Genomic DNA, 12,295 nt, shown 5'->3' with positions numbered 1-12,295 from the left:
ATTAAAAATAATATTATAATTAACAAAATCTTTGTTCATATGACCATATCTTCTAAATTTTCTACACCAACAATTTATTATCATACCATTTCCCATAAAAATAGCATTTAATTCTTTTCTATTTTGGTTTCTTATCCTATGCCCAGTTAGAAAAACCGTTATCATATAAAGTTATAAAGTTTACTTTGGTTAAAAAAAAATTGTACATTCATTCATACGTTTATTCTTTTAAACGGATAATAGCGTCAATGAATCGATTTCATTTGATTACATACAACTAATAACGTCGAGTGTATAGTGTATTAATAATGTTAAAGAGGAAAAAGTGAGAATATTATCTTCCCAAATCAGAAAAATTAAAAAAAAATATGGTATAAAAAAAGGGTGGTGCTCATTCATGTACGTGTTTTACTCAATCATGGACGTACATGACCATAATACCCCTTATATTTCAATGAATTTATTTTAATACCCTTACACCATCTCTCTTTCTCTCTCTTTCATTTATTCTTTTCTTATCTTACTCTAACCCGTCTGCCACCATCCACCACCCGTCCGCCGCCTTCCTTGCGCCACCGGCCATCAGTCGAACTCACATATCCGGCTCCCAGCGATGATCTTAATCAGGTTTGTTTCTCTTCACTTGTTTATGGTTCGGTTCGATCCGACTCAATTCCAGTTGTTGTTGTTCGTAAAAGTAGTATCAACACCATTCACACTATTAGTAAACATGGGAGTTTCTGGCTAATTGAAAATTACTAAATTAGTTTTGAATTCTAAATTCGATTATGGCCTGTTTGGAAACAGGTATTGCATTTGCAATTCCGGATTTAGCCCAAATATGGTGTTTGGGCTAATGGCATAATTTGGATTTGGATTTGGTTGAAATCCTATCAAATTCTAAAGACTAATAAAACGGCCCATTCCAAATCCACCCCCTTACCCCCCGTATTCCAAATTACAACTCCACTCTAGAATGTTCTACAGACTCAAACTCCATCTCCCTCATCTCGATTCATCAACATCAATTTCATCGACAAAGTTCATCCCCAATTTCTAGGGTTCGTGCGATTTTTCGTGGGTTTATAATCATCGTTTTTCTTCTCATCAACATCCATCAGAGCAATCCAAGTATGTTTACGCCTCTTTCAATTTTTCTAGGTTTAAATTTCTAATTACTCTTTGCTAAATTATGATTTGTGTATTGAAATTTATCGTTTCATTGTTCATTGAATTGTTGATATTCGATTTTTGTGGGTTGAAATGTATCGTATGATTAGTTGATTTTTCAATTTTTGTGAGTTCAATTAATTTTTCGATTTTTGTGGTTTTGTTCTCTGGTTTTAGCATGATTGTGTATGCTAAAGATTTAGTTCAGAAGTGAGACAAATTTGAAAACATTATCGTTGAATGATTATATAGAAGGGTATGTCTCTTGATTAGTTGATATTGTCTATCATGCTTACTCAAGGTGGGACTCGGCTGTGTAATGTGGAAAATTAATTGATTTTCGAACTCGGGTTTGATATAGACTCTTTGAACAAAGGTCAATGTGAACTCATTTTAAGTTGTTTTTCTGCAAATATGTTGGATAAACTCTCTGGATCTTTCTGCAAATTTATCGTTTCATTTGTTATTTTGTTCATTGAATAGCTGCAGCTTGATTTTGTGTTGAAATGTATCGTATTATTAGTTATTTTGAACTGTTCTATGCTTCTGATTTGCTTCAATTTGTCGTAAATGTGCGCCTTATTTGCCAGTGAATTGATAATTGAATGCTGATGGAATGAGTAAAAAAAACTAAACCAAAAAAAATGAACTATTTACATGATATAAACTCATTATAATTTTTCAGATTTGCGAGTATTGAGTAATATGGCGGATAATAATGAAAGGGAATCACTGAAACGTGTCAGAATAGAAGAAGAAGATGATGATATGGAGCTTTTCACACTAGTTGTGGGTTGTGTTGTCGTTATAGTAGGAGCGTTGAGTTACAAAAGGTATAAGATTAGGGATTTGGCTTGGAACGAACACGAACGTTCACAAAAAAGAGCAATGTGGTTAGATACATTAAGAAACAATAGAAAATGTCAAGAGCAATTGCGTTTCGATAGGCGTTGTTTTGAGAAATTATGTAGGATTCTGAGATCAAAGGGTGGGTTAATTACCTCTAGAAACGTGACTAATGAAGAAGTTGTCGCATTTTTTCTCCACACCCTTGCCAGATCTCTGTTTTACATATGTTCTACCCGGGTGGGAAGGGTCCGCTTCTGATCAACGTGTCCTACGCGACGCTCTTCAAAGGCATGCTTATAATCTTAAAGTACCAAAGGATAAGTATTTTCTTGTGGACTTAGGGTATACCAATGGTGAAGGTTTCTTAGCTCCATATAAAGGTACAAGATACCACTTAAATTTATGGCGAGGGAACACCCCAACAAATTCCAAAGAGCTTTTTAACTTGCGCCATTCATCAGCTCGTAACACAATTGAACGAGCATTTGGTTGCATGAAAAAGCGTTGGGCTATTATGAGGACCAGTAGCTTTTATGGTAAAAAAACCCAAGTCAGAATCATAAATGCTTGTGTCATTCTACACAACTTCTTAAGATTTGAAAAAATGGATGAAACGGCGCTAATGAATGAGGTAGAACAAGATTTACAAAATGCAGTGGTACAAGAAGAGGATGGTGGAGAAGATTATGTAGTGAGTGTTAGACAAACAGAAGAGTGGAATAAATTTAGAGACGATCTTGCAGCAAAAATGTGGAATGATTATCGAGCTAGGAGGGGTATCTGACTACTTACCACGATCTTGCAGCAAAAGAGGAAAATGATGGTGGTAAGTAGTCATTCAAAAGGTGGATTGTGATTTTTTTTTGTCCTTTTAATGTATGTGTATTTCTGATTGGATGTTATATTTGGATCCTGGACATCAGTTTTCAAAATACTCACCAAAAAGCCGTACTTTATATCAACCTGATGCCCTGAATCACTGAAGTTGATAGCAATTTTAATCTCTGAAGTGCTTATTGCTTCTGAAGTTGTTGGTAGTCAGTATGCCTGACATTCTGTCCAGTTTATTTTCTACCCCCTTTGCCCATTAATAAAGCTCCTGACATTCTTTTATTTAGGATGTCGGCTTTCTCCTGCCTGACATTCTGTGAACTTATTTAGGATGTCGGCTTTCGCCATAACTTGAATGTTAATGTTGTAGGAGCTTATCACCCCACTTGATTTTAATGTTGTAGATTCTGACCTATTCTTTTATAGGTGATGGCTGAAAAAAGAAAGCAAGTTTTGGTTCCTACACAACCCAAGAAGAGAGGATATATTTCTTGGAATAGCCAAATGGATGCACTTTTAATCTCGGTGTTGTATAATCAAGTAAGTCAAGGAAACAAGGGAGATGGGGATTGGAAGCCTCAAGCCTACCAAGCGGTGGTAGATGAGGTAAGAAGCAAGCTAAATGTATCCGTGACTACTGAAAATGTGAGGAATCGTGTCAGGATTTGGAGAAGGCATTATGGAACTATCATGGAGATAAGAACCAAAACTAAATTCAAGTGGGATGAGGAGAGGAAGATGGTGTTAGTATCACGTGACGATCAGGATGAATGGGATACATATATCAAGGTAATGCACCTGCTTTTTATTCTCTTTTTTATTCTCATGGCAGCCTCACTTGTCTGAGCATGGTATATACTTCTATTCAGACAGGAAATAAGTCACTTGTCTGAACCCTGCTAACCTGAAGAAAATATACTTGGGAGTCTCTGGTAACCAACTTAACTTGGTAAAGGTGGTAGGTAATATGCAGAAAGTGCAACTATGCATTTTAAGCGTGACTGTATGAGTTCAGCAAGGTCATTAGATAAATGAAGTTAGGGTACTCAGTCACTGGAAATATATTGAAACCAAGTCATGACTTTAATGATTAACTGTAAGCCTCAGTCACTAGAATACTGTTAGATATGTGATATATCCGTGCAATTTTCGTAGCTGAAGTCACTTTGCAGTTGTGATTTACTGTTTGCAGTTTGTTAACTGTGGCATGAACTGTGCTTTTGTTATGAAATGTGATTGAATATACATTTGGACAGAGAGGTTGTCTTCTGCAGCTTCTTTTCGTTTAATCCGTCTGCCTTCTATTCTCTCTGTGTTGAGTCCATTTCTTATGTCCTATCAGCCCCAGGAGTTCAGGCTTTAATGGCAAGTTAAGTTTTAGTGGTGCATAAGTCTGCAGCTTCTCTTCACAGAGAGGTTGTCTTCTGCAGCTTCTTTTTGGATAGTTACAGATTTATATTTTATCAGACTAACATGTATGTGTCTTTTTTCTGCATACTCATTGTAGGCCAACCCACCTGCTTCATCTTATGCCAATAAATATATCGAGCATTGGGATGATATATCGATATTACTTGGACCCGATAGAGCTGTTGGTGATGGAGGGGAGCACTATGAAGAGGGTGCTACTATGATGGATGAGGAAGCATGTGATGGTTCGACTTCTAGCATCGATACTACTTCAACAAGCTCCAAAAAGAAGCGAAAAAGTGATAGTCTAGCTGATGCGGTTACTCAAGTTGCTAACACACTCCAAAGTTATGTTGAAGCTAGACTAAAAGCAACTCCAACTTTGGGAGGAAAAGAGGTATTTGATGAGGTTTCCAAAGTTGTTGGCATCCTACGTCCTCAGATTCTACAAGCCGTAAATATGTTCGTGGAGGCGCCGGTGAAATTTCAAGTTCTCAAAGACCTTCCGAGTGATCAAAAATTAGATTGGATTTTGCTTTGTCTTGATGAGCGTAATCGAGCATTCTAGTTGAAACTGTAAACCGAACCGAATTTGATCATAGTTGGACAATTTGAGCATTCTAGTTGAAACTGTAAACCGAATTTGAGCATTCTATTTTGTATTGCGGAAAATTTTAGCCTAAAAACCTTGCAATATAAGTTAACTATTGAGTTTGGATCAAATTTGGATTCTCAAATTCTTTGTATTGCCAAACATAAAAATTGGATTTCAAATTCTAAATTTCAAATCCCTTGTTTCCCAAACAAAGAATTTGAATTTGAGATTCATGATTTCACATTTATAATTTGAGATTGGTCATTTAAAATGAAATTCAAGTATCCAAACGGGGTCTTACTGAATTAGGTTTGAATTATGGCTAACTCAATTACTAATTCATATTATGAGGAGGTAATCTGTTAGGGTCAATGGGTATATGATGAAGATTTTTAGTTGAATTGGGTTGGTCTTACATCGTATCATATTAGTATCACAAATTCTTGTGTAAAACTGTTAGTATAATATCGTCTCACATGAGATCTAATTAATTTGCTAATTACTGAATCAAAGTAAGGTGAACCAGGGCTTTGGTGTAACCGTGAAAGACACTTCTGAACTGTCCTCCTCATGTACTGTGGCTGCTAGACGGTCTGTCTAGGGGTGATATTCGCCAGGTTGAAGAAACTAAGGGGATGAAGATGAAGAAGAATGAGCTTAATTTTGTTCATATATTGTTTTTATTAGCATCATTTGTTTGTGTAATATTGTGCCAAGATGAGATGCTGGAGTTTACATTGTTACTCTTAAACAAGCTCCTACTGCTCATTTCTACTTTACTCAGCTCACCAAAAAACACCATTCTAATAACACTAGTTTATGCACTCTTCATAATCCAAGGTACATTCTTCCCTTATGTTTTTACTCTGTGGAGTTTGAATATAGTGGAATATTTTGACAGCATTTATATATCACTCCTGCCATTTTAGCCAATCTCTGAAATGCCATTTCAGTTTGGTCCTCTGTTCAGTGGTCGAAATTGCATAATGAATGCATAAAGTCGACGAGTAAACTCATAATGAGTCATCAGGTTCTGTGGATCAACAGCTAACAGAGACTGAATAGAGCAACTTCCTTCTGCTATGTTTAAGCCTGATATACTCATTATTTATACACATTTCCTCCTGCTATGTTTATTTAGCTCGTTTTCATATTTAATTTCCGCTCTTGGAGCGATTGTTTGAGCTAATACCGCCTTGGAAGAGTTTTGTGTGCTTTTATGTCTTTTGTAGGATATGAAGCGGTTTTATCGTGGAATTTCCTTTTTTTGTGAAGAATCCCGAATGAGGCAGAGCTATTTACGAGCCATGGAGCTAAAGAGTGTCATGCATAGTTCAAGTGAATAAACTACAACAAAGTTCATGCTCATGTATTTGCTTAAATCCGTCTTCTACAATGCTTTCTTGGAGACGGGTTTTTATACCCATGCTACTATTTTGAGAAGTTACATGCTAGTATAAAGATGAGTTCGAGCTAATGTTTCGCGCTATTTTAAGACTGGTTTTCATGCGCGAGAAATGACGGAGTCGTGCCCAAACGAACGTGATGCTGCCCCGAGCCATTACTCCCATGATGCTTGATGTTACGTGTTACATAAGGCTAACCAGTAACCACGGCCTGACAATCAGAGTTGCGTACATATCGTATTTTAAGATTGTTTTTGTGCTAAGCTTAAGACGGCTTATATGCTGAAGTTTATAGCGGTCTATGCGTGTTTGTGGTAGGAACAAGAGAGTGTCGCATAGTTCAGGAAATTGTTTAGCATCAGTGTATTAATATGAATATTTGCGATAATTGTATTAGGTCGATGAATCACTTTTATGTATCACAATTCCATTCAAATTGTCATTTTTTCCCCATCAGCAATTCTTGAATAAGAATGTGTTTTGTACTCTTTGTCTATGAATCGATTTTCTTCTTGTTTTTTGGGGGTTGCAGCTGTTCCCGTCTGACACAATCTTATTTGGCGCCTTTTTTCGGAGTTATTCTCAGCTGGCAAGAAACTCTTGCATTTTTCGTAGTTATTCTCAGCTTGTACAAGAATTCCTTGAAAATAGTGGTACATTTATTCATGAAAAGGCAACACAACACACTGTATTATCAATCAAATTGGGAAGTAAAAAATCATAGTCGAACAACACACAAGCAAGCCTTAAACATACCAGCAAGGCAGCAAGCCTTACACACACATGAAATAATCTTGAGCACCATGTCTTAAGTTTTAGCATTTGAAAATGTATTGTTCGACAACTAAAACTATAAGTCTGAAAGTGTTATTACAGATGACGCAGTCTGCCGCGGTGGCTGCATAGACTCATAAAGAGTAATTCTGTTAGCAACTTGGCTACTATCGTGTTCAATGCCTCGACAAGAAGGGTAAAGGCTTGGTAACGGAGAGTCATTTCGAAGACGCACCTGTTATAAAAAAAATTAGATTATTATAAAAAATATTATTAATCGTATAATATATCAAAATAATATTAAAATTAAATTGATTGTAACTTACCCATACGAAATGTTTAGCTGAAGCAACCAAAACTGTTGTTACGATTTTCTTTGGACCGTTTTGTACAATGCCCAAGACTTTCAGTGGTAAAAATGTCCAGCAGTAAGTTGATGACAAAGTCACAAAAATCACATCATAACGGTTTGATACAAGAAGTCCGAGCCCAACTTCAAACCAATAATCTTCGGAGAGTGCAAAAGGCTCCCAAAACGATATCATCTTTATCAATTTGGCAATCTCTCGTTCACCCCCACATACATCTACATAATATTGTCTATTAACATTTAGTTCATCCAATAAATCACGCCGAACCTTCGCCCATTCATTTTCATTTCCATAAATCTCATGAGCAATCGCTCGGTACCCACAGTGGCCATCGCCTTTGACATTCACACAATCCGTTATATAACGTGAAAAATAATCAGCAATTGCATCTGGATATGGGAAAGGTGTACATGACTTATCGTCCTGTATTTTCATAAAAATAGTATTAAGTAAAACTAAATAGAATTTTTAAATACGAATTCATATTAAAAAATAAAATTTTATTAACCCGTGAAAATGAGATAGAAGTTGTAGGAGTGTTGACTGGCGCCGTAGAAGTAATAGGAGTGTTGACGGGTGTCGTAGAACTAGTAGGAGTGTCAATTGTTGACATAGTTTTTGCTTTCTTACGACTTGTTTTTGGAAACATCTTATCAACATACTCCCAATGTGATGGATTTCTTGAAACAGAAGTCTTTTTCGGACGCCCTTTTGTCTTTTTAACTTCCGGGTCAACTACATTCGGAGGGTGCAACAATATTTCCGCAAACTCAGAAATCTTTCGCATCATTTCTACTTTGCCAGATGATATGACATCATCTGCAAGTCTACGTAATCTATTTTGCTCTTGATGTTCTCTAGTATAGTTGTCTTTTCCGTTGTTTTCATCCTCAGTGGCAGTGCAAAAAGTCCTCCAAAATTGGTGAACAGAATCTAGTTCAATACACTTACCTACCCAATTTACAAATAAATTTAAATATGATTATTACTAACAACAATAATAACAACAATAACAATATCAATTATTAGTCGTACCTGTATTGACTAAATCAATAATCTTGCATGCACAAGGTAGACCATGAGTTGTCTTCAATGCACAATTGTTACACTTTACCTCTTTCAATGCATCATCAAGAATTCTAATCGCGTTGTGAGTCACATTATGAGTTAATCTTTGATAAACAGACATGGCTTGAGTAAGATGAAGACGAATAGTCTGTGAACGTGCAAACTCATCTTTTATTTCGTGATATTGAAGGTTCACAAAGATGATGAATTGTTTCAAATACGATTGTCGAGTCCACCAACGAAGTTCTTAACAAGCGTTTAAGTCCGCATGTGCGCCCTCAACCCTTTGACCATCAACAATATACATAAGGTACCAATAATCACAAAACAAAATAAATACACATATAAAGTAAATTATATTACCTGTTTGTAGTAACATTGCCAAAGTGCAATACTTTGTCGGTCCAAGCTGATACAAAGTTCTCTTTATATTTATTGATCCATGTGTTTTTGCAATATTTTTCAGGACACTGGAACAAACTTGTATGCCTTGTACATCTCCTCCTCATTTTCGAGAAATTGTTTTTCACTTGTAGATCTTACCATTCGTGTCCACCTCCCTTTTGCAAATGATTCGCCGACAGAACCTGAATTTTCTATCCTAGTTTTTTTCACCCAAGCTTCGACATCTTTCTCTATGTGACGTCTACATAATAAGCGCTTAGCATTTGGAAAGTTATTCTTGATAGCATTAATCAAAGCTTCCTCACAATCGGTCAAAAAAACCGTATTCTCATCTGATCCTATTACTTCCCTCATACATTTTAGAGCCCAATTATATGCTGTTTTTTTCTCGTTTTGCAAGAGTGCAAAGAACATGGAGAAGTTTTTACCAACTGGTGTAACACCTATAACTTCTAGCAATGGCATCTTATACATATTAGTGTTGTAAGTAGTATCAGCAATACATACAAATGGGTAAAGTTTCAGAAGCTTGACTGAATCGGGATGTATAAATAGAACATTTGTCAGCACTCTAGTACCTTTTTTTTTTCCGGGAATTGTGTCATGAAAAGTTCGATATCCATGATCATCAGCAAGTTTAAGCAATTGTTCAGCAGTTGTGCGATCTCCTCTACAATTTTTTTTCTCTCTTGCACGAACATTGTACACTTGTTTGGAAGTGACATTTATATCCTTCTTTCTCAACTCAATTAGTATGTTAGCCACCGAAATTTTACTTGCTGTCATGGACAAAATCAACTCCTTCGTCTCAGCAGTCAAAACATTATCTTTTACTCCAATGAAGTGGTTGTGAAATCCATTATGTACATCTAACCTCCATGTGCCGTCAACTTGTCCAACCGCCTTGAGTTTAAAAGGGCACCAACATTTTTTAGTCCCCGTATACGACTTCGTGGAGGGAACGTCAAAATTTCCTCGAAATTGATAAGGTCCAGACTTGTCACACTTAAGCCAATGCACACCATAACCACGACGTGGGTGATAAGTATCTAGCCGCACGTGTATATCATGTAAAAGTCCAATTTTTCTAACTTCCGCTATCAATTCATCGTGACTCTTGAAATTTTTTCCGACATTGAAAATGTGTCCAGTATCTATCATTTTTGCAGGAAATTCCTCATACTCGTCCGACTCTGAGTCCTGAAATAAAAATAAAGAAATAATAAAAATTACTAAAATAAAATACAAAACATTTATAAAAAAAAAAAAAAAAGAAAAAGAAAAAATAGTGCGTGAAACATGCAGAGAACCAACAATTGTGAACTGTGAACTGTGAACTGAGTACGTAAATAGTACGTGAAACTATGAGTAACATGGGGATATCAAAGTAAATTGCAATTTGGTGGTGTGATGTTCATGCACGACTGTTAATTGAGTTAGTTTTGCGGTTGTACTACGAATTTAATTACTTGATCGAATACAAACCCTAATTTAATTAGTATTTTGTAAACAAATCTTAATATAGTTAATAAAATTAAGAATTAGAATTATTACCTGATCGATACGAGAATTAGCATCCATAATTTTGTAATTTGCCGGATTAATTTTGTTGATTTGATTAATTTTGTGAGGGACAAAATTAGGGAGAATTAGAGAGAGAAGTAAAGAGAATTAGGTAAAGGGTATACTATGGAAAAATAATGAAAAAAAGTCCATGAAAGAGTAAAACCCGTCCATGAATGAACAACTACGTAAAAAGAAATACTAACAATAATATGAGAAAGAAAATTTAAAATTTGATTTTCTAAAATTTGGCTTCCCAAATATAACAAAGCAAAAGATTCTATTTCATGCCTCACCATTGCCATATGTCATGATATTACTCGAGTGTATAGAAGATTCTATACACCGAGTGTAACCGTAGCCTTTTCGTGTATTTTGAGTGCACACAATTTAATTTATAAGAATTTCAGATCTATCTGGAAAAAAAGATTCAGGAATCCGGCGATCCGCCTCGTAACGCTTTATTCTTTGTACCACATGGATTCCATTTTTAATAAATGGTAGTATAAATTCCACATCTAGTTTTTGTCTTTCAACATGATTTTTAATTGAGTAAATTAACAATTACTCTCTTTTATAAACCAGTTTTCTAAAATAACTCCATTATGAAAACTTTTTAATAATTTACTCCCATAAAATGTTTTCAGTTCAAAAGTTGCACCCATTTCGTCTTTCCGGTGACATATTCCGTCGATTTTCAAATTTTCAGTTTTAAGGCCTAAATTTATGACCAAAATACCCCTATCTCATCCTGTTTTCTCTCACCCATACTCTCTTCACTCTAATTCTTTCCGGTGACATTGGAAAGAATTAACAATGAAAAAAAATTATCAACCATTGCTCGCTCCAGCTTTGACCCGACCCAAAAACATAGCTCCAAAGGTGTTTCATGCTTTCATTCTCTCATGGATGGAAGTCAAGTTATTGGCTATATGTAATGCTGATTGATTATTGCATCAAATGTTAAATGTTTGAAACCGAAATCTTCCAAGCCATGGTGAGCACATTTAGTGGGTAATGTACCTGACAAAGCTTTTGAGCTTCCTGTAATTGAAAAAATTAGAGAAATACAGGACGGTGACCAAGCATCAAGTTATTGGCTATATGTAATGTTGGTGTCAAGATAGCTCCAAAGGTGTCAAGATCCAACAAAAGTATAGTATACAAACAAGAGGTATATGCAGCACCTCACAACTCAACAAGTGAGTACATCAAGATCGTTCATCTGACAAGTTCTTCAATTGCTCGCTCCAGCTTTGACCCGACCCGTAATCCATGGAGTAATTATCAACAATGAAAAAAATTTGAAAATTGTAATTGAAATTGACGATTTGTTTTTTCTAGTTTTCCATATTTTCAATAACTGGTCAACATAATGGCAGATCCACTTGTACAATAGTGGAGGTTGTACCAGACCAATTGTCGGCTGCGGCGATGACTCCGGCGAGACAGAACGATTGCTTGCATTTCTTGAGATCGCCATGGGTGTCTCCAATGGCGATTAGATGGTCTTGTGGTGGATAATGGGTTTGAATTGGGGGATTAAGGTTGGGGTTAGAGAGGAAAATGCCGCTGCTGACGGTGAAATCGACGAAGGTGTTTGGAGAGGAGATTTTGGATGTTTTTGCAGATTTGAGAGTTGGGATTTGTTGTTGTTGTCGTCGTCGAACACCGTCTACTCACCTGAAAGTTGTTGTTGAGGAAGGGGGAAGAAGATAATGAAGGGGAAGAAGATAATGAATATATGCAAGGGCAAAACGGTCATAAAAAAAGTTTTTTCACCTGAAAATACAAATGGGTGCAATTTTTGACCTGAGAACATTTTATGGGAGTAAATTATTAAAAAGTTTTCA

At 35.9% G+C, this 12,295-nt stretch overlaps 2 protein-coding genes across 4 annotated transcripts; one reads left to right on the top strand and one right to left on the bottom strand.

Moving 5' to 3' along the window:
• Positions 1–817: 817 nt before the first annotated feature.
• LOC141657085 (uncharacterized) lies at positions 818–4,978 on the top strand. 3 transcript variants are annotated; one of them, XM_074464209.1, is made up of 3 exons: positions 818–1,131; positions 3,277–3,639; positions 4,358–4,978. In XM_074464209.1, exons 2-3 carry the CDS (start codon positions 3,280–3,282, stop codon positions 4,826–4,828), a joined length of 831 nt encoding a protein of 276 aa, XP_074320310.1. In that variant the 5' UTR covers positions 818–1,131; positions 3,277–3,279; the 3' UTR covers positions 4,829–4,978. The 3 variants fall into 3 exon arrangements, with proteins under 3 accessions (XP_074320310.1, XP_074320309.1, XP_074320311.1); XM_074464208.1 differs by lacking the exon at positions 818–1,131 and adding an exon at positions 2,250–2,845; XM_074464210.1 differs by lacking the exon at positions 818–1,131 and adding an exon at positions 2,250–2,864.
• A 2,133-nt stretch (positions 4,979–7,111) lies between these two features.
• Positions 7,112–11,925, bottom strand: LOC141655093 (uncharacterized). Its single transcript, XM_074462193.1, has 7 exons — positions 11,854–11,925; positions 11,466–11,486; positions 9,018–10,079; positions 8,442–8,622; positions 7,915–8,357; positions 7,362–7,829; positions 7,112–7,270 (listed from the first exon to the last, which is right to left on the bottom strand). Exons 1-7 carry the CDS (start codon positions 11,923–11,925, stop codon positions 7,112–7,114), a joined length of 2,406 nt encoding a protein of 801 aa, XP_074318294.1.
• Positions 11,926–12,295: the final 370 nt, after the last annotated feature.

The sequence above is a fragment of the Silene latifolia genome, chromosome 5 (genome assembly GCF_048544455.1).
Source record: "Silene latifolia isolate original U9 population chromosome 5, ASM4854445v1, whole genome shotgun sequence".
In the NCBI taxonomy this organism is placed as follows: Eukaryota; Viridiplantae; Streptophyta; class Magnoliopsida; order Caryophyllales; family Caryophyllaceae; genus Silene; species Silene latifolia.
This window is presented reverse-complemented; position numbering and strand designations above follow the sequence as displayed.